Raw genomic sequence first — 26,939 nt, 5'->3', positions numbered from 1 at the left:
GACCAACAGGGGAGATACAGGAGTGCCGGGAATCAATCCCACACAGGCAGGGGGACCATATGATTGTCGAATTATGGTAATTTATCACGAAGTAGTTTGGATGTTGTGAACTACTACTCCTTTAGTCAACTATATTTTTCTTAAGGGTAGATTTAGTGCAGTTTAACGTATTTTAGTGTTTAGTAATTGGTAGCTTGGTAAACTATATTTTCAGAGTAACTTCCCCAACCCTCCAGTGCCAGAGACGATAAAAACAGAAGTCCTTCATAATCTCTGCTAAGGCTGTTTGAAACAGAGCTCAAAAGTACCCCGTTCTAGCGTAACCATGGCAACAGGCTCCTGTGCTGTTAAGATGGCGGACGAAGAAAACACACTAACTGTGAGGATAATTTACTTGCTATGAATTGGGATTACAATGGTAAACCGAATAAAATCTGCAATGTCTTGGATATAACTAGCTGGGATGTTTGTTGTTAGCAGTGTAATGTGTCTAGAAACGTTTTGCTGAGCATTCTCCAGCTCTAGCTAGCTGAAAACATAGCAGCTAGCTAACGACTAACGTTAGCTTGTTAATGCTAGCAAAGTCGTTACAGCTCCGTATGGGGCCATGGCTAAAAGGGATCCAGCTTTTGTCAAATTAACGTCAAAAGTTGGAAGGTTTTTCATTTTAACTAACCCTTTTCCTAATCTTAACCTAATTATCACAACCTGCTACATTAATACGTTTTGCTTAGCTAGATAATTAGCTAAACTCACGAAATTGATGTCATAACGTTATTTTTTTTTTAAATCAACGGGTATGCCTTTATTCCATCCGTCGATAATTAGTGTACATTCAATTCAAATAGTTCAAAGATTTATCTTGCGTTCTTAATGACGCCCAATAGTACTGGACGCCACAAGCAGATGTGAAGTCGTCATTACTAGTCGGCGACACGTTGTTATTGTTGGACAGCAAACATGGCGGATGAAAGTGTTGCTGGAGCCAGCCTTATTAACTTTCGTTAATGCATTTGGTAAATAATGCTAAGTCTACTTTCTAGTAGTCAGAATAATCTCACTCGAGATATACGCCTGAGTAGACAACGATATGACGTTGAACGACAGCACAGACGACGACAGTTTTTGCGATTACGCGCTACAACCACTATATGTACTGACGAAAGAAGCAGCAATCGAGAATGCAACATGCTTTCGAGGTGTGTGGACGCGGTGAAGATGTTTGCAGTATGATGTTGAATGGTTTAGACGATGATCAATGGCGCAAACACTTCCGCATGTCTCGGACCACGTTTGAACACCTTGCACAGTTAGTAGAGTCTGAGAACTAAACAGACCACCAATGTCTGAAACACAATTGAATACCGTGGTGTGCAACACCAAGCGAGTACCACATTATTTCAAGTTTATTTGGAGTCAGTGTCTCCACTGTTTGCATCATTCTAAGACGGGTGACTGTAGCTGTCGTGAAGACAAGTACAACCGTTTTATTTCGCTACCTGGTGGTAAAGGCATCCTAGCCACCATCTGTGGGTTTAAGCAGCTTGGGTATCCACAATGTGCTGGTGACATCGGCGAGACACACATCCCCATCACTGCCCCAAAAGAATATCCAAAGGACTACTTGAACAGCAAAGGGCAGTATTATCCTGTGTTGCAGTCTGTTGCTGATCACAACCACAACCTCTGGTAAGTGTTCAGCTGCTAGTCTAATTTCTGTTTTGACAAATAGAGGCCATGTTACCACTTGGTGTGATATGCCACATTTGAGGAGTTTGTCTTTTTCTAGCTTCACTGACGTCTATGTGGGGTGTCTAGATGGCACAGGGTTTGCTGTGTTTTGACAGGATGATTAGATATTCAAATCAAATGTTATTTGTCACATACACATGGTTAGCAGGTGTTAATGCAAGTGTAGCGAAATGCTTGTGCTTCTAGTTCCTAGTTCCGACCATGCAGTAATATCTAACAAGTAATCTACCAATTCCACAGCAACTACCTTGTACTGACAAGTGTAAAGGAATGAATACGAATATGTACATAAAAATATATAAATGAGTGATGGCCGAACGGCATAGGCAAGATGTAATAGATGGTATGGAGTACAGTATATACATATGAGATGAGTATTGTAGGGTATGAAAACATATAAAGCAGCATTGTTTAAGGTGGCTAGTGATACATTACATCAGGATTGCAAGATGCAGTAGATGGTATAGAGTACAGTATATACATATGAGATTAGTAATGTAGGTTATGAAAACATTATATAAAGTGGCATTGTTTAAAGTGGCTAGTGATACATCTAATTACATCAAGATGCAGTAGATGGTATGGCGTACAATATATACATATGAGATGAATAATGTAGGTTGTGTAAACATTATCTAATGTAAATCATATAAAGTGGCAAGTGATAAATTCATTACATCAATTTTTAATTATTAAAGTGGCTTGAGTTGAGTCAGTATGTTGGCAGCAGCCACTCAATGTTAGTGATTGCTGTTTAACAGTCTGATGTCCTTGAGATAGAAGCTGTTTTTCAGTCTCTCGGTTCCAGCTTTGATGCACCTGTACTGACCTCGCCTTCTGGATGTTAGCGGGGTGAACAGGCAGTGGCTCGGGTGGTTGCTGTCCTTGATGATCTTTTTGGCCTTCCTGTGACATCGGGTGGTGTAGGTGTCCTGGAGGGCAGGTAGTTTGCACCCGATGATGCGTTGTGCAGACCTCACTACCCTCTGGAGAGCCTTCCGGTTATGGGCGGAGCAGCTGCCGTACCAGGCGGTGATACAGCCCGACAGGATGCTCTCGATTGTGCATCTATAAAAGTTTGAGTGTTTTTGGTGACAAGCCGAATTTCTTCAGCCTCCTGAGGTTGAAGAGGCACTGCTGCGCCTTCTTCACAACGCTGTCTGTGTGGGTGGACCATTTCAGTTTGTCTGTGATGTTTACGCCGAGGAACTTAAAACTCTCCACCCTCTCCACTACTGTCCCGTCAATGTAGATGGGGGGCTGCTCCCTCTGCTGTTTCCTGAAATCCACGATCATCTCTTTTGTTTTGTTGACATTGAGGGGATGAGAGTATTGGCCAACTCTGATCATTTCAGACTGGCAGGGGAGCAGGGGGGGGTCGTCTTTTTTTCCCCAGGAAGTATGTGATTAAACATCAGTTATAGAGAATAAGCACATAACTAAAACCTTTGCAAGCATAGTAATGACCTATTTACTGCATGTATACAATTGTTTCTGAATCTACAATTATTCTCCTCTGCCACAGAGTTCAGCGATTGTCATTGGTATAGAGATACCAGTTCATCTGGTAGGAGACCCAGCGTACCCACTGAAGAGGTGGTTAATGACAGGCTTTTCCCAGGACACATCTCTGAATAACCACCAGCAGAAGTTTAATGACCACCTGAGTTCTGCCAGGGTGGCTATTGACGACGTCTTAGGACGCTTGAAGGGATGCTAGAGATGTTTGGTGAAGTGCATCAACGTTGACGACAGACACTAACGGCGTGTTGCATACTGCACAATGTGTGCGAACTGAAGAAAGAACAGTTTCTGGCATGAAGGAAACATTGGCCAAGATCAGTTGAAGAAAGAACCGTTTCTGGCTGAATGGAACTGGATCATCAGCAGACAGAGGCTTAGCTCACAGAGCAAGACCATAGTTTACTACAAGGGCCAGTGGTGGAAAGTGTTGCTACCGTACGGGATGCCATTATGACTTCTTTACAGGACACCATCATAAACGTGCACGGATGTTTTAGTTTTGTGGTGCAAGTTGTTTGTGATTAGTGTTAAATACCACGGTGCTCAAGTTGTGGCTATGCCAACAAAGAACATTTCGTAACAACGTTGTGAATTTGCAGTGCAACACTTTTTTTGTTGTTGCTTGAATGCTATTTACTTTTGCACAGTATGTTTTCAAGATGTTTGTGAATTATGTTAGACTTTGTATTTGTACGATTTTTTTTTACGTGAACGTTATGTTACATTACTTTGTACTTTTAAGATTTATGTGAATGCTTTGTTCTTGGAAGAGATCCTCAATAAATGTGTTTTATGAACATGTGTAGAACAAAGACATCGCAATGCAATTTAGTCTAACCAAATCAACACTCAATGAAATTAATAACATATTGTAGAGGTAATTTAATATTTTAAACCCACACAAAAAACCTATCGGTGATAGAAAATGTAGAAATAAACTTGGCAACAAAGCACAGACAAATCTTGCATTTTAACAAATACCGAACACAGTATTTTGTATTTGTGTTTATTCCGGATCCCCATTGGCTACAGCTACTCTTCCTGGACTCCAATTACATACAATAACACATTGTTACACACTACTCTAACATAACATATCGACAATACAAAATCAATAATACATCAACAGTAAAGTGAGTTATAAGGGAAGCAAAAGCCCCACAACAAAAGGTGGTGAAAGAGGTAATGAGTGTATTAAAGCTCCTACATAAAAGGACGTAGGCATGCCGTCTCTAGATCCATGTCATGCCTAGTAAAGGGCCTGCTAGCTGCATCAAACTCACTTCAAGTGTTCTAGTCTACCAAAGATGGCTGTCTGTGACCAAAAGAGTCTGATGGTCCAGGTGTAGTGTATAATGGCTGTCTGTTACCAAAAGAGTCACATGGTCCAGGTGTAGTGTATAATGGCTGTCTGTTACCAAAAGAGTCACATGGTCCAGGTGTAGTGTATAATGGCTGTCTGTTACCAAAAGAGTCACATGGTCCAGGTGTAGTGTATAATGGCTGTCTGTTACCAAAAGAGTCACATGGTCCAGGTGTAGTGTATAATGGCTGTCTGTTACCAAAAGAGTCACATGGTCCAGGTGTAGTGTATAATGGCTGTCTGTTACCAAAAGAGTCACATGGTCCAGGTGTAGTGTATAATGGCTGTCTGTTACCAAAAGAGTCACATGGTCCAGGTGTAGTGTATAATGGCTGTCTGTTACCAAAAGAGTCACATGGTCCAGGTGTAGTGTATAATGGCTGTCTGTTACCAAAAGAGTCACATGGTCCAGGTGTAGTGTATAATGGCTGTCTGTTACCAAAAGAGTCACATGGTCCAGGTGTAGTGTATAATGGCTGTCTGTTACCAAAAGAGTCACATGGTCCAGGTGTAGTGTATAATGGCTGTCTGTTACCAAAAGAGTCACATGGTCCAGGTGTAGTGTATAATGGCTGTCTGTTACCAAAAGAGTCACATGGTCCAGGTGTAGTGTATAATGGCTGTCTGTTACCAAAAGAGTCACATGGTCCAGGTGTAGTGTATAATGGCTATCTGTTACCAAAAGAGTCTGATGGTCCAGGTGTAGTGTATAATGGCTGTCTGTTACCAAAAGAGTCTGATGGTCCAGGTGTAGTGTATAATGGCTGTCTGTTACCAAAAGAGTCACATGGTCCAGGTGTAGTGTATAATGGCTGTCTGTTACCAAAAGAGTCACATGGTCCAGGTGTAGTGTATAATGGCTGTCTGTTACCAAAAGAGTCACATGGTCCAGGTGTAGTGTATAATGGCTGTCTGTTACCAAAAGAGTCACATGGTCCAGGTGTAGTGTATAATGGCTGTCTGTTACCAAAAGAGTCACATGGTCCAGGTGTAGTGTATAATGGCTGTCTGTTACCAAAAGAGTCACATGGTCCAGGTGTAGTGTATAATGGCTGTCTGTTACCAAAAGAGTCACATGGTCCAGGTGTAGTGTATAATGGCTGTCTGTTACCAAAAGAGTCACATGGTCCAGGTGTAGTGTATAATGGCTATCTGTTACCAAAAGAGTCACATGGTCCAGGTGTAGTGTATAATGGCTGTCTGTTACCAAAAGAGTCACATGGTCCAGGTGTAGTGTATAATGGCTGTCTGTTACCAAAAGAGTCACATGGTCCAGGTGTAGTGTACAATGTATCCCCAGAGGGGAATGGTGAAGAAGGTGGCAGGATGCAGGCCAGAAGTTGCTCCAAAATTGAGACTCCCTGACCACATCCCAATTTGTTGCCTCACAGATCTCCCTCTTTTTCAGCTCCCAGTGGCCTCTGAGACGAAAAAACGCCAGGCTCCAAAAGGTAAATGTCTAATTACACAACAGTGACTTCTTCTCTTCAACAGACTCTACAGTTTTCCATTGAAATGTCACATACACCTGTGTTTTAACATGACAGTGGAGGGCATTAGTTGTACAGAAAAAAACATGCATATGATGCTATAGGCCTATTTATTAAGGGGAAATGGTTTGGCTAACTGACAGCATTTACTAACGTCACCCTAGTCAAAATTACTCTTGACATCCAGGTTGCCTCCCGCAATTAAAAAAATGCTCCGGCATAACAGCGTCTGTACGTAATAGAACATCAGTTTGACATAGAGGAACTACGTCACTGCCTACCAGTGGAGACTGCTGAGGGGAGGATGGCTCATAATAATGGCTGGAATGCAGTCATTGGAATGGCATCAAACACATGGAAACCACTAGTTTGATGTCTTTGATAGCATTCCATTAACTCCATTCCAGCCATTATTATGAGCCGTCCTCCCCTCTGCAGCATCCGCTGCTGCCTAGTCACTACCTTTTCCGCTTGAATAAAATACAAAATTGTAGCTAGCAAGATGATCACATAGGTTATTTTTTATGAGTGCATTTCGCAAGTGGCTAGTTTGTATTAACTACTTTAACTAAAACCACTGCAAATGTTTTCCATGCAAACTTTGGTTTGGAATCACGACATTCTGGCATGTCTGCTTCGTGATCTGTCTGAAGAGGACCCACCGCAGAGCAATTTTTTTCCCGTTATCGTAGTTGCCAAAACAGTCCGTCGTTGAAACCCGATCCTCAGTGTTGCATAGGGACAAGACTAAGTCAAAATGTTAGAATTGAATTAATGCTCGCTGCAGTGTGTTAGACTTTAAACAAATATTTTATTTGACTGAAGAGGGCGCCCTTACCCTTTTTCCAATGATTAACCTGACAGAAACTTACAACCATATTCCAGAACACAGTACAAATGTATAGGCCTAGCATTCGTATAGAATAGCTTGTAGATATTGTTTTCATCCATCCCACAGAAGTTGACCTTTTAATAAAAAATAAAAAAAAGCCATGATATCACCCTTAGGCCCCCTCATACATCACCCACTGTATTTTGTGTGCCAACTCTTAATGTTGTGCAGCCCACTACAGAAGTCATGTTATTGATACAAAGCAATTGCAGGAGAAACACTAACGCACAGTTCTTCCACTTGACCTCAATTTCCAAAGAGGTGACAAGTTGAATAGTGAACTTGATCCGCTTCAGGGGTCTTTTGATCTCGGCAGGCTTTTCTTCAAGCATTCTGCTCCAACTTATCCTCTTTGCTCAGCTGGACTTTTTTTTATAGCGAACAGAATAATACAAATCTGTCTCCTCTCTCTCTACACATTACCGAGATCATGCATACAATGAGAGGATTTTTTTGGTGGGGATGAAACCTTTTCGCTGGCTATATTTGGACGGTTCCATGCTGGGTTCCTCTTCCTATTGCTGCTTTTCTATTTATTGTCCCATGAAGACGTCACAGACGAACCCCCCCCTCCTCAAAATCTGCCCAGCTTTAGTAAGAGTGGACTTAAAGTGCCACAGGGCCGCAGCTGAAACCCAGAGACAAGAATATTATTGCTGTCTCGGCAGGAGCCAAAGCGGATTAAGCCCACAAATAAGGCCACTCCAAATCTGATGCGGCAAATATGAGAGGGGGGATGCAGTCTCCATGCACTGCAGTCTACCACTCAGCGAACAGGGGAAAAGGGAAGGCTTTCTCTGTGGGGTTAGAGTGAGGTTCCATTCGAGGTTCTTGCTGTGAGACACTGGAGCTCCGACTTAACAATTGGCGAGATAAAACAGAGGGGAGCTTTGGTGTAAATCACAGTTTTTCCACAGGCACTAACCTAACAACATCCACCCTGTAGTGTAGTCTCAGGCAGCTTCATTTCATATAGCCAGTGTCCTATTGCTGCCTCACAAGTAGGTACAAGATAAAAGGATTACTGAAATCAAAGAAGTCACTCTATTTGGAATTAGAAAGGCAGCTATCTTGAATACAATTGTGTTCTGCTAGAGGAAAGGTTTCCAGTACTGTTATACAGAAGCATGGTTGGCATGGCCATCTTATCTCACCAAATATATCCTACTGTATTGAATTTCATGTTCCCCATTGTCTGTCTGTCTGTCTGTAGCATGTGCTCCTTCTCATTCCTGTCAGGAGCACTGAGCTCGTTAAAGACGTGGTTGCCTGGGCAACAAGGATAATATCTTAATGGCAGAGGCGTAATAAAACAACATCATTGTCTGTAACTAACAATTAGCAGTACTGTAACTATTATCTAACTTACTGAGGTATTATGTCTGAGTAATGTAGCCCGAAGGGCTTTTATTGGAAAATGTTGCATCGGTCCTTGTCTTATTAATGACTGATGCAGAGCACCGTAGTTTCAGGTAATAAAATGTCCATAACTTTTAAAGAGGGAGTCTCTTCTGATTTATCATTGAAAATGCTATAAATATTTCTTAATTTAATTACATATCTTATTGATATTTCTACATTCCTTTCTTTTTACTTTTTTGGATTATTGTGTATTGTTTTGTATTGCTAGGTATTACAACACAAGCATTTCCCTGCACCTGTGATAACATCTGCAAATCCAATAAATCCAATAAACTTTGATTTGACATAGTTTAACATGAAATGGCCATTCACTGGCAGCATGACTCAACACATATACAGTAATGTCAGCTTCAGTAGTTCTGAGAGGTCAGAATGAGACCGTTTTTGCTGTACTTGATTTCTGACCACGTCATGGATTGTTCTATTAAATCTATTCTTATCAGTGCGGGTCAACAAGGGCCTTAAATGAGAAAGTGTGGAGGGGTTTGTTTGGTATCGGGCCAATATGCCGTCTCCTCATCACCCCTGAATGTCTACTCTGCCTCTCCTCCTCAGCTCCGGAACTTCCCATTCTGGAGAGGAGGAACTGGCTCATCCACCTGCACTACATCCGCAAAGACTATGAGACCTGCAAGGTATGCTCCCCCTGCAACGCTGTCTCTCCCGGTGGTCCGGTCCCTGACTGTCATTCATTCCCGCTTGTTTAATGTGTATTGGTGTCACACTGACCTTTCTGTCAGCCTAGACAGCATGCAGATAATGAATGAAGGCATCAAGGGCTCCTTCCCCCTCACTTTGTCTTAGTGTCTTCTGCTGAGAAGATAGTGATGTAATCTTCTGTTTCAAGCTGTGTTCCGTCTGGAAATGTGAAAATGCTACTAGCGCATGCTATTTTTCTCCTATCCTGCCTGCGTAGTTAAATAAATACAATAATGAATGAATGAACCCACTACACAATCTCAGAAGTACAGTTTTGTAACAACAGCTGTTATAACACTTGTTGTGGGTGAAAATGGGAATGAACCGAGAATGTTGGTTTACTACAGGTAACTGCCAAAATAAAGGAAACACTTAAGTAAATGAGAGATACAAAGTATATTGAAATGGGTGATTCCATACAGGTGTGGTTCCTGAGTCAATTAAGCAATTAACATCCCATCATGCTTAGGGTCATGTATAAAATGTTTTGGCTACCGTGGCTATGCCCCCATAGGATGACAATGGCCCCATCCACAGGGCACGAGTGGTCACTGAATGGTTTGATGAGCATGAAAACTATGGAAACCATATACCATGGCCGTCTCAGTCACCAGATCTCAACCTAGTTGAACACTTACACTTATTGGAGATTCTGGAGCGGTGCCAGAGACAGCGTTTTCCACCACCATCAACAAAACACCAAATTATGGAATTTCTTGTGGAAGAATGGTGTCGCATCCCTCCAATAGAGTTTCAGACAATTCTAGAATCTATGCCAAGGTGCATTGAAGCTGTTCTGGCTCGTGGTGGCCTAACGCCCTATTAAATCAAATCAAATTTTATTGGTCACTTACACATGGTTAGCAGATGTTAATGCAAGTGTAGCGAAATGCTTGTGCTTCTAGTTCCAACTGTGCAGTAATATCTAACAAGTAATCTAACAATTTCACAACAACTACAAGTGTAAAGGAATGAATAAGAATATGTACATATAAATATATGGGTGAGCGATGGCCGAACGGCATTGGCAAGATGCAGTAGATGGTATAGAGTACACTATATACATTTGAGATGAGTAATGTAGGGTATGTAAACATTATATAAAGTGGCATTGTTTAAAGTGACTAGTGATACATTTATTGCATACAATTTTTAATTATTAAAGTGGCTAGAGATTTGAGTCAGTATGTTGGCAGCAGCCACTCAATGTTAGTGATGGCTGTTTAACGGTCTGATGGCCTTGAGATAGAAGCTGTTTTTCAGTCTCTCGGTCCCAGCTTTGATGCACCTGTACTGACCTCGCCTCCTGGATGATAGCGGGGTGAACAGGCAGTGGCTCGGGTGGTTGCTGTCCTTGATGATCTTTTTGGCCTTCCTGTGACATCGGGTGGTGTAGGTGTCCTGGAGGGAAGGTAGTTTGCACCCGGTGATGCGTTGTGCAGACCTCACTACCCTCTGGAGAGCCTTACGGTTGTGGGCGGAGCAGTTGCCGTACCAGGCGGTGATACAGCCCGAAAGGATGCTCTCGATTGTGCATCTGTAAAAGTTTGTGAGTGTTTTTGGTGACAAGCCAAATTTCTTCTGCTTCCTGAGGTTGAAGAGGTGCTGTTGAGCCTTCTTCACCACGCTGTCTGTGTGGGTGGACCATTTCAGTTTGTCCGTGATGTTTACGCCGAGGAACTTAAAACTTTCCACCTTCTCCACTACTGTCCCGTCGATGTGGATAGGGGGGTGCTCCCTCTGCTGTTTCCTGAAGTCCACGATCATCTTTGTTTTGTTCATGATTGATTTGATTGAGTTGGAGGATTCCATGGCCACGCAGTCATGGGTGAACAGGGAGTACAGGAGAGGGCTGAGAACGCACCCTTGTGGGGCCCCAGTGTTGAGTATCAGCGGGGTGGAGATGTTGTTTCCTACCCTCATCAACTGGGGGCGGCTCGTCAGAAAGTCCAGGACCCAGTTGCACAGGGCGGGGTCGAGGCCCAGGGTCTCAAGCTTAATGACCAGTTTGGAGGATACTATGGTGTTAAATGCTGAGCTGTAATCGATGAACAGCATTCTTACATAGGTATTCCTCTTGTCCAGATGGGTTAGTGCAGTGTGATAGCAATTGCGTCGTCTGTGAACCTATTGGGGCGGTAAGCAAATTGGAGTGGGTCTAGGGTGTCAGGTAGGGTGGAGGTGATATGATCCTTGACTAGTCTCTCAAAGCACTTCATGATTACGGAGGTGAGTGCTACGGGGCGATAGTCGTTTACATTTACATTACATTACATTTAAGTCATTTAGCAGACGCTCTTATCCAGAGCGACTTACAAAATGGTGCATTCACCTTATGATATCCAGTGGAACAACCACTTTACAATAGTGCATCTAAATCTTTTAAGGGGGGGGGGGTTAGAAGGATTACTTTATCCTATCCTAGGTATTCCTTAAAGAGGTGGGGTTTCAGGTGTCTCCGGAAGGTGGTGATTGACTCCGCTGTCCTGGCGTCATGAGGGAGCTTGTTCCACCATTGGGGTGCCAGAGCAGCGAACAGTTTTGACTGGGCTGAGCGGGAACTGTGCTTCCTCAGAGGTAGGGGGGCCAGCAGGCCAGTGGTGGATGAACGCAGTGCCCTTGTTTGGGTGTAGGGCCTGATCAGAGCCTGAAGGTATGGAGGTGCCGTTCCCTTCACAGCTCCGTAGGCAATCACCATGGTCTTGTAGCGGATGCGAGCTTCAACTGGAAGCCAGTGGAGAGAGCGGAGGAGCGGGGTGACGTGAGAGAACTTGGGAAGGTTGAACACCAGACGGGCTGCGGCGTTCTGGATGAGTTGTAGGGGTTTAATGGCACAGGCAGGGAGCCCAGCCAACAGCGAGTTGCAGTAATCCAGACGGGAGATGACAAGTGCCTGGATTAGGACCTGCGCCGCTTCCTGTGTGAGGCAGGGTCGTACTCTGCGAATGTTGTAGAGCATGAACCTACAGGATCGGGTCACCGCCTTGATGTTAGTGGAGAACGACAGGGTGTTGTCCAGGATCACGCCAAGGTTCTTAGCACTCTGGGAGGAGGACACAAGGGAGTTGTCAACCGTGATGGCGAGATCATGGAACGGGCAGTCCTTCCCCGGGAGGAAGAGCAGCTCCGTCTTGCCGAGGTTCAGCTTGAGCTGGTGATCCGTCATCCACACTGATATGTCTGACAGACATGCAGAGATGCGATTCGCCGCCTGGTTATCAGAAGGGGGAAAGGAGAAGATTAATTGTGTGTCGTCTGCATAGCAATGATAGGAGAGACCATGTGAGGATATGACAGAGCCAAGTGACTTGGTGTATAGCGAGAATAGGAGAGGGCCTAGAACAGAGCCCTGGGGGACACCAGTGGTGAGAGCGCATGGTGCGGAGACAGATTCTCGCCACGCCACCTGGTAGGAGCGACCTGTCAGGTAGGACGCAATCCAAGCGTGGGCCGCGCCGGAGATGCCCAACTCGGAGAGGGTGGAGAGGAGGATCTGATGGTTCACAGTATCAAAGGCAGCAGATAGGTCTAGAAGGATGAGAGCAGAGGAGAGAGAGTTAGCTTTAGCAGTGCGGAGAGCCTCCGTGACACAGAGAAGAGCAGTCTCAGTTGAATGCCCAGTCTTGAAACCTGACTGATTAGGATCAAGAAGGTCATTCTGAGAGAGATAGCAGGAGAGCTGGCCAAGGACGGCACGTTCAAGAGTTTTGGAGAGAAAAGAAAGAAGGGATACTGGTCTGTAGTTGTTGATATCGGAGGGATCGAGTGTAGGTTTTTTCAGAAGGGGTGCAACTCTCGCTCTCTTGAAGACGGAAGGGACGTAGCCAGCGGTCAAGGATGAGTTGATGAGCGAGGTGAGGAAGGGGAGAAGGTCTCCGGAAATGGTCTGGAGAAGAGAGGAGGGGATAGGGTCAAGTGGGCAGGTTGTTGGGCGGCCGGCCGTCACAAGACGCGAGATTTCATCTGGAGAGAGAGGGGAGAAAGAGGTCAAAGCACAGGGTAGGGCAGTGTGAGCAGGACCAGCGGTGTCGTTTGACTTAGCAAACGAGGATCGGATATCGTCAACCTTCTTTTCAAAATGGTTGACGAAGTCATCCGCAGAGAGGGAGGAGGGGGGGGGGGGAGGGGGAGGAGGATTCAGGAGGGAGGAGAAGGTAGCAAAGAGCTTCCTAGGGTTAGAGGCAGATGCTTGGAATTTAGAGTGGTAGAAAGTGGCTTTAGCAGCAGAGACAGAAGAGGGGAATGTAGAGAGGAGTGAGTGAAAGGATGCCAGGTCCGCAGGGAGGCGAGTTTTCCTCCATTTCCGCTCGGCTGCCCGGAGCCTTGTTCTGTGAGCTCGTAGTGAGTCGTCGAGCCACGGAGCAGGAGGGGAGGACCGAGCCGGCCTGGAGGATAGGGGACAGAGAAAATCAAAGGATGCAGAAAGGGAGGAGAGGAGGGTTGAGGAGGCAGAATCAGGAGATAGGTTGGAGAAGGTTTGAGCAGAGGGAAGAGATGATAGGATGGAAGAGGAGAGAGTAGCGGGAGAGAGAGAGCGAAGGTTGGGACGGCGCAATACCATCCGAGTAGGGGCAGAGTGAGAAGTGTTGGATGAGAGCAAGAGGGAAAAGGATACAAGGTAGTGGTCGGAGATTTGGAGGGGAGTTGCAATGAGATTAGTGGAAGAACAGCATCTAGTAAAGATGAGGTCAAGCGTATTGCCTGCCTTGTGAGTAGGGGGGGAAGGTGAGAGGGTGAGGTCAAAAGAGGAGAGGAGTGGAAAGAAGGAGGCAGAGAGGAATGAGTCAAAGGTAGACGTGGGGAGGTTAAAGTCACCCAGAACTGTGAGAGGTGAGCCATCCTCAGGAAAGGAACTTATCAAGGCGTCAAGCTCATTGATGAACTCTCCAAGGGAACCTGGAGGGCGATAAATGATAAGGATGTTAAGCTTGAAAGGGCTGGTAACTGTGACAGCATGGAATTCAAATGAGGAGATAGACAGATGGGTCAGGGGAGAAAGAGAGAATGTCCACTTGGGAGAGATGAGGATTCCAGTGCCACCACCCCGCTGGCTCGATGCTCTAGGGGTATGCGAGAAAACGTGGGCAGACGAAGAGAGAGCAGTAGGAGTAGCAGTGTTATCTGTGGTAATCCATGTTTCCGTCAGCGCCAGGAAGTCTAGGGACTGGAGGGTAGCATAGGCTGAGATGAACTCAGCCTTGTTGGCTGCAGACCGGCAGTTCCAGAGGCTGCCGGAGACCTGGAACTCCACGTGGGTCGTGCGCGCTGGGACCACCAGGTTAGAGTGGCAGCGGCCACGCGGTGTGAAGCGTTTGTATGGCCTGTGCAGAGAGGAGAGAACAGGGATAGACAGACACATAGTTGACAAGCTACAGAAGTGTTGTTTCTTGACCTATGTGTGGCTCAGTTGGTAGAGCATGGTGTTTGCAACGCCAGGGTTGTGGGTTCGATTCCTACGGGGAACCAGTACGGAGAAAAAATGTATGAAAATGAATTAAATGTATGTATTCGCTACTGTAAGTCGCTCTGGATAAGAGCGTCTGCTAAATTACTCTGCTAAATTACTCTTGTATTATTGTCTCCTGTGTCTTTAGAGAACTGTTTCACTTTGATATCCTTTTTCTTCTGTCCTGATTTTCTCTTTCTTTTCTTCTGTTAACTAGATATTCTTTGTTGTTCTTCGTTAGCTAGCTAGCTTCTTCCAAAAGAGTCCCTAGCAACTGTTTAGTTCAGTTACCTTAGCTTTCTTGGGAACAGGAACAATGGTGGCCCTCTTGAAGCATGTGAGAACAGCAGACTGGGATAGGGATTGATTGAATATGTCCGTAAACACACCAGCCAGCTGGTCTGCGCATGCTCTGAGGACGCGGCTAGGGATGCCGTCTGGGCCGGCAGCCTTGCGAGGGTTAACACGTTTAAATGTTTTACTCACGTTGGCTGCTGTGAAGGAGAGCCAGCAGGTTTTGGTAACTCAAAGCGACCAAAGACACTTTTAAAAGGTATTTTTTACATTATTTTGCCAGTTACCTGTATGTCTGTCTTAGTTGTCATAGGAATGCTTTATCTGTCAATCACAAAACTGAGTGTAGCCAATGTATTAGTCTTCCTTGCCAGACTCATGGCACTCCACCCCAGTGTGTTGGAGATAGCGGCTGTGGGAAGAGACTACCAACTTAGGAAATACTGTCCATATTCAGTTCTTTCAATATTCTTGTAACATCAGTTTGCTCTAGGAGCAGAGATCATGTTTGTTGTTTCCCAAAGGCAATGATCAAAGAGCAGCTACAGGAGACCCAGGGAATGTGTGAATATGCCATATACGTACAAGGTAAGAAGCCATACTATATAACGTTCCACATCCCTCATGTGTTCATCACGTTCAAACTGTTTATCCCAACCACAACAGAGCTCTAGTCTATTCCAGTCAAAGCCAAGCTTTAGATGTAACATTTCCTCCCCCAAAAAAGGCTTCTACCCCCTACTGCGCCTTAGATTTGAATGTGTCAATTTAACACCTTTTCATGCTAACGTAAAAGCATCTCTTCTTGCAATGAAGCGCTAATCTTGCGCCTGGAGGGGCAGATCCAGCCATCCCTGGAGCTGTTCCAGAGTTGTGCCATCCTCAATCCCACCAGCCCCGACAACCTCAAACAAGTGGCCCGATCGCTGTGAGTAGAGTACCCCTGCCTCAGCCCTGAGCCTGCCTGGGGGAGACACTGTCGTTGATCAGATCACTCTACAGGCCCAGGCCAGGAACAGGTCATACAGAATATAATAATGATATAAGATTGTGTTAGTGCAGGGTTCCTTACAAGATCAAAGTAGTTTATATGTTATGAGGGATGGGAACTGTTCGGCATCCGCCTTGGTGATGCACGTCTACCATTTTGCAGCAGAATACCCACCGGGCATTAGCTGATTTAGGAGATGTTGAATTTAGGGTTACTCTGTGCCTGTACTTCCATTTATAGTTGTTTATGCATCTTTTTTTCCTTCAGTTTTCTGCTGGGGAAACACAAGGCAGCCATTGAGGTTTATCATGAAGCTGGGAAGCTCAATGAGAAAGACTGGGTAAGAGAAAAGATTGTGGTTTCCTCTACTCAGTAGAGTTGCTTAACTTTGGCCTGTACCCGTAACCATTGGCACCGTAAGATTTATCCATCAGCATTGCTCTTCCTGGATTTACGCACTGCTTCTCGGCTATAGGGTTTAAGAGTGGAACAATGAACTATATGCATAGTCAGCCGTTTGGATTTGTGTTGTAGCTCCATATAGCCACTCTGATATTTTTCTCACTCCAGGAGATCAACCATAATCTGGGTGTATGCTATTCCTTCATAAAAGACTTCCAAAATGTAAGTATGAGCTGGATTTTGACACACTGTTCATAAGGAAGTAATTAGACTAAAGGGTTATTTTCTAATTCAAATTTCAATGTGAAATGGCCTCTCAGCCAGTGTACAAGTATTTGACGGTGGATGATAGAGTAGAAATACTGTATCTGTTGTTTTCCAGTCTGAAGAGCAGTTGAATGCAGCCCTGAAGTTGAAAAAACACGACAGGACATTCATGACACTGGGAAAGGTCCACTTGTTGGCGGGAGACACGAACAAAGCCATCGAAGTGTACAAGAGTGCAGTGGAGTAAGTTTGGATGTAGAGATTGTTAAAACAAACTGTTCTAAAAGTTGGGAAGCTTTGCACCACTTCTAATATGCCATAGAAAATATCCTAAGTGACATTTTTTTTATTTTTTTTATTGTGAATAGGTGACATTTACAGAGAACATTCACTGTAATTAAGTTTTGTTTAAAAGAAGTTCATCCTCATGGAAGAAAATGTAGGTTTGTTGAAAGGTTGCTTTGTTATTAAAAACCCAAACGTGTAGGTTTTTAATACTAGAGGAACAACTTTCACTGAACTTACATTATTCAAAAAACTGGAAGCACTAAAGCCTTCATTAGGGAATTGTTTTTTAATAATAGAGCAATGATAATATATATGAGTTTTAGACAACCTTTTCACAGTAATGATTATGCAGCAGAAGGGTAATTTTCCCTACATAGCTATTAATGATGTTAATTTAAGATGGAATAAAAGAGGAGTAAAAAATCCCTAAAGACAGAGAAAACATGCTGTGCTTTGAACAGTGGGATCTGTTCCTGGTTGTAATCACACTAGTTTAACATTTTCCGCTCTAAAATTGTTAATTTCAATCATCTAAACAACTGAATCAGGCTCACTTATCATCTCTGACTGAAGGCCACCCATGGCCTTGTTCAACGTACTGTACAAGTCCAAATCTGTTTCAATATCCTCACTAGCATATTACTTAGAACGAAGCAATACATTTATGTGTGCATCCATACTGTAAGTGTTATGTCAGTATGGATATTAGTATGGATATAGGACCAAAGCCCAAATATCCATTAAATAATCGTCCTATCCAGGGCAGCAGAGGAAATAAGGTAATGACAAAAGTCAGTGTATATATGGGGTCGCCTTGCCGTGTTCATTATTACTACTCCCTATTGGGTAAATGAATTAATCAAGTTGCCCAGCTACTCGGTTTGCTTTTAATTAGACTAACCACTGTGAGCCTTAATTCAACCTCACCCCTCCTCTCAAGGCTCCTTCTTTAAGTCTTTTCTTCCCCCCAGTCATAATTAATACTCTGCAATTATGCTGAAATGATCCCATTAAATAATCAGCAAATTCCAAGCTCCGTTCTTCTATTTGCATTAGGCTAAGTCTAGATAGACATTATTACGTGTAATTACATGTGTGAATGTGATATTAGAGGTGTCTTTCCCTCCGTGTAGGTTCTCTCCAGAGAATGCAGAGTTGCTGACCACTCTGGGGCTCCTGTATCTGCAGGTGGGTCAGTAATCAACTCTAAACACACTCTTTATAGAGTGGAATGTTTTTTTTATTAGGAAATTGGTCAGTATATTATGATGTGTCCCAAAAAAATGTAAATTAAGTTTTTCCAGAATGGTGATGTTTGTTCGCACTGATTGTTGATATTCTGTCACAGTTGGGAAGATACCAAAAAGCATTTGAACATCTCGGGAATGCACTTACTTATGACCCTAATAACTATAAGGTAAGTGGCCACCATTTTATGAGCTTGTTTCGGGTTTTTTTATAAACCCCTGACACCAATGTACTGTATAACCGCAACATTGAATCTGATGTACTGTATGTGTATAATGTACTGTAGGGTTCCCCAACTGGCGGCCCAAATAAATTATATTTGGCCGCCCAAGTTTTCTGAGTAAAAATGTTTTTCCCAAAAAAATGTATTTTATATATATATATATAAAATACATTTTGGGGGGAAAAATCCTGGAATAAGTAGGTACTGTAGGGTTTATTCCACGGTTTTTCTTTATTTTGACTATTTTCTACATTGTAGAATAATAGTGAAGACATCAACACTATGAAATAACTCATATGGAATCATGTAGTAACCAAAAAGTATTAAATCAGAATATATTTGAGATTCTTCAAAGTAGCCACCCTTTGCCTTGATGACAGCTTTGCACACTCTTGGCATTCTCTCAACCAGCTTCATGAGGTAGTCACAAGGTGTGCCTTGTTAAAAGTTAATTTGTGGAATTTCTTTCCTTCTTACTCCGTTTGGGCCAATCAGTTGACAAGGTAGGGGTGGTATACAGAAGATAGTGCTATTTGGTAAAAGACCAAGTCCATATTATGGCAAGTCAATCCGGAAAATTTCAAGAACTTTTACAATTTATTCAAGTGCGGTCGCAAAAGCCATCAAACGCAATGATGAAACTCTCATGAGGTCCGCCACAGGAAAGGAAGACCCAGAGTTACCTTTGCTGCAGAGGATAAGTTCAGTAGAGTTACCAGCCTCAGAAATTGCAGCCCAAATAAATGCTTCACAGGGTTCAAGTTTTTTATTTTACCTTTATTTAACTAGGCAAGTCAGTTAAGAACAAATTCTTATTTTTAATGACGGCCTAGGAACAGTGGGCCTTGTTCAGGGGCAGAACGACAGATTTGTACCTTGTCAGTTCGGGGATTTGAACTTGCAACCTTTCGGTTACTAGTCCAACGCTCTAACCACTAGGCTACGCTGCCGCCCCAAGTAACAGACACATCTCAACATCAACTGTTCAGAGGAGACTGCGTGAATCAGGCCTTCATGGTCGAATTGCTGCAAAGAAACCACTACTAAAGGACACCAATAAGAAGAAGAGACTTGCTTGGGCCAAGAAACACGAGCAATGGACATTAGACCGGTGGAAATCTGTCTTTTGGTCTGCTGAGTCCAAATATGAGATTTTTGCTTCCAACTGCCGTGTCTTTGTGAGACACAGAGTAGGTGAACGGATGATCTCTGCATGTGTGGTTCCCACGAGAAGCATGGAGGTGTGATGTGTGGGGTGCTTTGCTGGTGACACTGTCAGTGATTTATTTACAATTCAAAGGCACACTTAACCAGCATGGCTACCATAGCATTCTGGAGCGATACGCCATCCCATCTGGTTTGCCCTTAGTGGGACTATCATTTGTTTTTCAACAGGACAATGACCCAACACACCTCCAGGCTGTGTATGGGCTATTTGACCAAGAAAAAGAGTGATGGAGTGCTGCATCAGATGACCTGGCCTCCGCAATCACCCGACCTCATCCCAATTGAGATGGTTTAGGATGAGTTGGACCACAGAGTGAAGGAAAAGCAGCCAACAAGTGCTCAGCATATGTGGGAACTCCTTCAAGACTGTTGGAAAAGCATTTAGGTGAAGCTGGTTGAGAGAATGCCAAGAGTGTGCAAAGCTGTCATCAAAGCAAAGGGTGGCTACTTTGAAGAATCTAAAATGTTTATTTGTTTAACACTTTTTTGGTTTCTACATGATTCCATATGTGTTATTTCACAGTGTTGATGTCTTCACTATTATTCTACAATGTAGAAAATCGTAAAAATAAAGAAAAACCCTGGAATGAGTAGCTGTGTCCAAACTTTTGACTGGTACTGTAGTTGATGATCCTTGTAGCTGAATCTAGTTGGTGATCCCTGCAGCTGAATCTAGTTGGTGATCCCTGCAGCTGAATCTAGCTGGTGATCCCTGCAGCTGAATCTAGTTGGTGATCCCTGCAGCTGAATCTAGTTGGTGATCCCTGCAGCTGAATCTAGTTGGTGATCCCTGCAGCTGAATCTAGTTGGTGATCCCTGCAGCTGAATCTAGTTGGTGATCCCTGCAGCTGAATCTAGTTGGTGATCCCTGCAGCTGAATCTAGCTGGTGATCCCTGCAGCTGAATCTAGTTGGTGATCCCTGCAGCTGAATCTAGTTGGTGATCCCTGCAGCTGAATCTAGCTGGTGATCCCTGCAGCTGAATCTAGTTGGTGATCCCTGCAGCTGAATCTAGTTGGTGATCCCTGCAGCTGAATCTAGTTGGTGATCCCTGCAGCTGAATCTAGTTGGTGATCCCTGCAGCTGAATCTAGTTGGTGATCCCTGCAGCTGAATCTAGTTGGTGATCCCTGCAGCTGAATCTAGTTGGTGATCCCTGCAGCTGAATCTAGTTGGTGATCCCTGCAGCTGAATCTAGTTGGTGATCCCTGCAGCTGAATCTAGTTGGTGATCCCTGCAGCTGAATCTAGTTGGTGATCCCTGCAGCTGAATCTAGCTGGTGATCCCTGCAGCTGAATCTAGCTGGTGATCCCTGCAGCTGAATCTAGCTGGTGATCCCTGCAGCTGAATCTAGCTGGTGATCCCTGCAGCTGAATCTAGCTGGTGATCCCTGCAGCTGAATCTAGCTGGTGATCCCTGCAGCTGAATCTAGTTGGTGGTCCCTGATATACAATATGTCAGTTATGTGTATGTGTCCCTACTAGGCCATCCTGGCAGCAGGCAGTATGATGCAGACCCATGGGGACTTTGATGTGGCCATGAACAAGTACCGCGTGGCAGCGTGCATGGTCCCCGAGAGCCCGCCGCTCTGGAACAACATCGGCATGTGCTTCTTTGGCAAGAAGAAATATGTAGCAGTGAGTATTCTCATATTTCATGTACTGTACATATAAAATGGTGTCAAGGACAGATGTATGTCATATGATAGATCAAATATGACAGATGTCATATCTTTCCATGGCATCAAAGGGGGCATACTAAGACTACAGTACACTACAGTACCTCAAATGCCATTTTAAGGACAGTTGTTGTTTTGTTGTCTAGCCATGTTAAACCCCTCTCCTTTCCTGTGTCCTTTCTGTGTGAACCAGGCCATCAGCTGTCTGAAGCGGGCCCACTACCTGTCTCCGTTTGACTGGAAGGTGCTGTACAACCTGGGCCTGGTGCACCTCACCATGCAGCAATATGCCTCTGCCTTCCACTTTCTCAGCGCTGCCACCAACCTGCAGCCCCGCCTGGGAGAACTCTACATGCTACTAGCAGGTAACACTAGCCTGGCCTGGGAGAACTCTACATGCTACTAGCAGGTAACACTAGCCTGGCCTGGGAGAACTCTACATGCTACTAGCAGGTAACACTAGCCTGGCCTGGGAGAACTCTACATGCTACTAGCAGGTAACACTAGCCTGGCCTGGGAGAACTCTACATGCTACTAGCAGGTAACACTAGCCTGGCCTGGGAGAACTCTACATGCTACTAGCAGGTAACACTAGCCTGGCCTGGGAGAACTCTACATGCTACTAGCAGGTAACACTAGCCTGGCCTGGGAGAACTCTACATGCTACTAGCAGGTAACACTAGCCTGGCCTGGGAGAACTCTACATGCTACTAGCAGGTAACACTAGCCTGGCCTGGGAGAACTCTACATGCTACTAGCAGGTAACACTAGCCTGGCCTGGGAGAACTCTACATGCTACTAGCAGGTAACACTAGCCTGGCCTGGGAGAACTCTACGTTCTACTAGCAGGTTACACTAGCCTGGCCTGGGAGAACTCTACATGCTACTAGCAGGTAACACTAGCCTGGCCTGGGAGAACTCTACGTGCTACTAGCAGGTAACACTAGCCTGGCCTGGGAGAACTCTACGTTCTACTAGCAGGTTACACTAGCCTGGCCTGGGAGAACTCTACGTTCTACTAGCAGGTAACACTAGCCTGGCCTGGGAGAACTCTACGTTCTACTAGCAGGTAACACTAGCCTGGCCTGGGAGAACTCTACGTGCTACTAGCAGGTAACACTAGCCTGGCCTGGGAGAACTCTACATGCTACTAGCAGGTAACACTAGCCTGGCCTGGGAGAACTCTACATGCTACTAGCAGGTAACACTAGCCTGGCCTGGGAGAACTCTACATGCTACTAGCAGGTAACACTAGCCTGGCCTGGGAGAACTCTACGTTCTACTAGCAGGTTACACTAGTCTACATGCTACTAACAGGTAACACTAGCCTGGCCTGGGAGAACTCTACATGCTACTAGCAGGTAACACTCGCCTGGCCTGGGAGAACTCTACATGCTACTAGCAGGTAACACTAGCCTGGCCTGGGAGAACTCTACGTTCTACTAGCAGGTTACACTAGTCTACATGCTACTAACAGGTAACACTAGCCTGGCCTGGGAGAACTCTACATGCTACTAGCAGGTAACACTAGCCTGGCCTGGGAGAACTCTACATGCTACTAGCAGGTAACACTAGCCTGGCCTGGGAGAACTCTACGTTCTACTAGCAGGTTACACTAGTCTACATGCTACTAACAGGTAACACTAGCCTGGCCTGGGAGAACTCTACATTCTACTAGCAGGTTACACTAGCCTGGCCTGGGAGAACTCTACATGCTACAAGCAGGTAATGCTAGCCTGGCCCGGCCTGCTCCCATCTGGATTGGCTTTATGTGCCACTTTCCCCAGATACAGATCCAGCCTAGTCCTTTAAGTCCAAGACCAGGCTAAATCTGTGCCTAGGGCATTATGAGTACTATGTAACGTGCAACCTTAAATACTTGGTTCAAGGTTCCACATTGCATTCCCTTATATTTACCGTGGAATAGTGTTCATGTAATGGGATCTGTTTTATAATGTGTTTATGGATGTTTACATGTTTCTATAGTTTTATAGGTTTAGTTGTTGTAGTTACCACTGAACTGACCACTCTCCTCTTTCAGTTGCACTGACCAATCTGGAGGATGTGGACAATGCCAGGAGATCCTATGAACAAGCTGTGGCTTTAGACCAGTAAGTTCCTCCCAATTGAACTTCCATACAGTTTGAACTTATGTCCTGAGTCAATCCACGTAGTTCAAGTTGTGTTGAATGTAATTCATTTAAAATGAGACTCAGAGATACAACATTTCCACGAGCAGCACCGCAGGCCGAGGGGGAGGAGTGGAATCTGTGGAATGGTATCAAACACACGGTTTCCAGGTGTTTAATGCCATTCCATTTGCGCCGTTCTGGACATTATTATGTGCCATCCTCCCCTCAGCAGCCTCCTGTGATCAGAGTACCTCACGCTTTAATGCTCTTAGTTGTTGCAGACATCAACCCAATATTCCTGTTTACTTCGTACATCGCTGACTCTACCTTTTATTACTGATCTATCTATCTATGACTTATCAAGTCCATCTGTTTTGACTGGCTCCTTGTTCCTCCCAGGTCCAACCCTCTGGTCAACCTGAACTTTGCCATTTTGCTGTACAACCACGGGGACAAGAAGGGAGCCCTGCAACAGTACCAGGAGATGGAAAGGAAGGTCAACATACTGAATGACAGCAACACTGAGTTTGACCCTGAGGTACAATACAGTAGCTTCCTCTCTATACTCTGTCTGACATGGCACACTGTGTAGGTCAAACACAGGAGGTTGGTGGCATCTTAATCGGGGAGAACGGGCTTGTGGTAATGACTGGAGTGGAATAAGTGGAATGGTATGAAATACATGGTTTGATGCCATTCCATTTGCTTTGTTTCCGGCCATTAATATGAGCCGTTCTCCCTTCAGCAGCCTCTTGTGAGCTCAAACTACTGATGGAAGAGACAAACGTTTTGCCAATGTTGCATTAACGTGATGTTAATATGATGCATTTAATATAATACAGTATGGTCAGTATATTGTACCACATTCTCGCGTCGGCATAATAACATCAACAACAACAATAAATGCCCTCTTCAATTTCTTACTTTTCCTAATACAGCCATTTTGTTTCCTTAGCTAATGGACATGGCTCAGAAGATGGCCGCTGCCTTGCAGGTGGGAGAGAGCCTGGAGTGGACCAAGCCGGTCAAAGACCCCAAGTCTAAGCAGCGCTCGGCTGGGGCCCCCAGTAAAACCCCTGGCAGCTCCCAGCAGCCCCTAGGCACCAACCAGGCCCTGGAGCAGGCCATGTCCTCCGCCGCAGGCTACAACAAGAGCATCACACTCCCTACAGGTAACACATCACACCATCCTTATATTTTTTTATGCATTTTCCGTGATAGTTGGGTAAACGCTCGCTTAACATAAAGTGTTTACCCTCCACTACACTACTGGTAATTAACTAGGGTATATGGATGAGATGGAGACGTGTCAAGTTAACATAATAATATGATCTTGTCAGTAGACTGTTACCTTGACTCACATCTCACTCTGAGAGCTCCTTGAAGTGGAACACCAATACAAAATTAACTCTTTACAGAACACCGCGTATACTTCGTTACATTTTCAATTTCTAATACCTGTCTCTCAGGAGTGTCCCCCCACAGCCAGCCCACGCCCCCCTCCCTGGCCTTGGAGGAGGAGCCTGATGTGGAGACCACCCCCACCCGAGCCCCTCAGCCAGAGGAGTCAGACCCCTCCACCACCCTGCCCCCTCTGGCAGCCAAACCCAAAGTCAAGAAGAGCAAGTTGAAGCAAGAGCTGAACTAGACTGGAGTCCCCTATCTAGTCCACAGGCTGGTAGTGTATCATCACTCCCAGAATGTCACTCAGCCTATCTAGTCCACAGGCCTGTAGTGTATCATCACTCCCAGAATGTCACTCAGCCTATCTAGTCCACAGGCCTGTAGTGTATCATCACTCCCAGAATGTCACTCGGTCTCTATCCGTTTTGGTTTTCATCAAGAATAGTTAGTCGAAGGCCACAAGGCGTTCACTAGCTTTTTGATTTAGCTTGTTACAAAGTGCTTTATGTTGCTCTGTCTTAATGGTCTTACCAACCAAGGTGAGCCAGCCTAGTGACAGAGGTGTCATAACCCAAACAAGGGCACTGCGTTCATCCACCACTGGCCTGCTGGCCCCCCTACCTCTGAGGAAGCACAGTTCCCGCTCAGCCCAGTCAAAACTGTTCGCTGCTCTGGCACCCCAATGGTGGAACAAGCTCCCTCACGACGCCAGGACAGCGGAGTCAATCACCACCTTCCGGAGACACCTGAAACCCCACCTCTTTAAGGAATACCTAGGATAGGATAAAGTAATCCTTCTAACCCCCCCCCCCCCCCCCCCCCTTAAGATTTAGATGCACTATTGTAAAGTGGTTATTCCACTGGATATCATAAGGTGAATGCACCATTTTGTAAGTCGCTCTGGATAAGAGCATCTGCTAAATGACTTAAATGTAATGTAAATGTAATGAGTTGACTTCCTGATCATCAATGACCTTTGACATGATCTCTTTTCAGTACGTTTCATATACTTCCTCAGTTCAACTTTCTCTATCGGGCATATGATTTTTTACTTAGTCTTGGTCAGTGGCAGGTCTGGATTGTTGTTTATAATGACACTAAATATACATTCCTCCATTTTAAGTAACCTCTAAGATATGACAATCATGAATGAGATGAGAGAAATAAAGATTTTAGTGTTTTATACCTAATATGATATGGATTTATCAAGGGCCTTTTTTTAAACTATTGTTGAATTTTAAGATGTTTTAGAAATGGTAATGTTTGTCTTGACAGAATAGATGTGTATTTATTGTTGCAAAATCCAAAGTCTCATGGAGGTGATTGATAGTGTTCTGCTCTTTATTTTAGTCACAGTAGTGTTAGGCTAAATGCGACACGGTTGGTTGGGTAAACCATGCTAGCGTGATGAGTAGCCTTGTCTGAGACTAAAGACTTGACTTAGCTCCCCAAGCTAAGGCCTAGACTTTAGCTCAGCAGCTAACAGTTGTGGCACGCAGAAGACTCATTTGTGTAAGTGTGTGTGAACATGCATGTGATATACAGGTAACTGACTAAATAAACGATACATCAAATCAAATGTTATTTGTCACATGCGCCGAATACAACAGGTGTAAACCTTACCGTGAACAAGCCCTACCAACAATGCAGTTCAAGAAATAGTTAATAAAATATTTACTAAATAAACTCGTTTTTAAAAAATCAAATCAAAAAGTAACACAAGAAATATACATAACAATAACGAGGCTATATACAGGGGTTACCGGTGTCATGAGAATTTTCAATCCCAATCATAATAACTAACAATCAATAAGCTTTGACTAATCCCCAAGGTTTGTAAAACACTGGGTTAATAATAATTAGGCAAAGACTCAGCTTATGCAAAAGGTCCGTACAGTTTATTCAGAGAACGTTCTGAAGTCCATAATACAGAGACATTCATTTTATAACTTGCTTCTTCCTTACGCACATACATACACACGAACAGTAGGTATCCTACGCACATACATACACACGAACAGTAGGTATCCTACACACATACATACACACGAACAGTAGGTATCCTACGCACATGCATACACACGAACAGTAGGTGAGATGTATCCCTCCCCAGAGTTCTCCCCACTGTTTATCACTACCCAGCGCTGTCCGTTCCATTCCCCCGAGATTAGAGGAACCTTGAGAAGTACTCCCTGTCCT

General features: G+C 44.5%; 1 protein-coding gene across 4 annotated transcripts; it reads left to right on the top strand.

Moving 5' to 3' along the window:
• Window positions 1-299: 299 nt before the first annotated feature.
• Window positions 300-26,319, top strand: LOC106595576 (BBSome complex member BBS4). 4 transcript variants are annotated; one of them, XM_082957935.1, is made up of 17 exons: window positions 318-379; window positions 1,512-1,689; window positions 6,048-6,090; window positions 8,999-9,078; window positions 15,407-15,470; window positions 15,699-15,810; window positions 16,141-16,213; window positions 16,444-16,497; window positions 16,658-16,785; window positions 17,964-18,018; window positions 18,179-18,247; window positions 21,011-21,163; window positions 21,398-21,569; window positions 23,246-23,315; window positions 23,736-23,874; window positions 24,292-24,508; window positions 24,806-26,319. In XM_082957935.1, exons 5-17 carry the CDS (start codon window positions 15,410-15,412, stop codon window positions 24,982-24,984), a joined length of 1,482 nt encoding a protein of 493 aa, XP_082814061.1. In that variant the 5' UTR covers window positions 318-379; window positions 1,512-1,689; window positions 6,048-6,090; window positions 8,999-9,078; window positions 15,407-15,409; the 3' UTR covers window positions 24,985-26,319. The 4 variants fall into 4 exon arrangements, with proteins under 4 accessions (XP_082814058.1, XP_082814061.1, XP_082814059.1 ...); XM_082957932.1 differs by lacking the exon at window positions 1,512-1,689 and having other exon boundaries at window positions 300-379; XM_082957933.1 differs by lacking the exon at window positions 1,512-1,689 and having other exon boundaries at window positions 322-418.
• The last annotated feature ends 620 nt before the right edge of the window (window positions 26,320-26,939 follow it).

The sequence above is a fragment of the Salmo salar genome, chromosome 11, assembly GCF_965601325.2.
Source record: "Salmo salar chromosome 11, fSalSal1, whole genome shotgun sequence".
Taxonomy (NCBI): Eukaryota; Metazoa; Chordata; class Actinopteri; order Salmoniformes; family Salmonidae; genus Salmo; species Salmo salar.
This window is presented reverse-complemented; position numbering and strand designations above follow the sequence as displayed.

Bases quoted from the DNA above. Each gene is read 5' to 3' on its own strand.
- LOC106595576 (XM_082957932.1), top strand. From the start codon at position 326: ATGGCAACAGGCTCCTGTGCTGTTAAGATGGCGGACGAAGAAAACACA. The intron at 16,498-16,657 runs GTAAGTATGAGC...GTTGTTTTCCAG, and splicing joins TCATAAAAGACTTCCAAAAT to TCTGAAGAGCAGTTGAATGC. The intron at 23,875-24,291 runs GTACAATACAGT...TTGTTTCCTTAG, and splicing joins ACACTGAGTTTGACCCTGAG to CTAATGGACATGGCTCAGAA.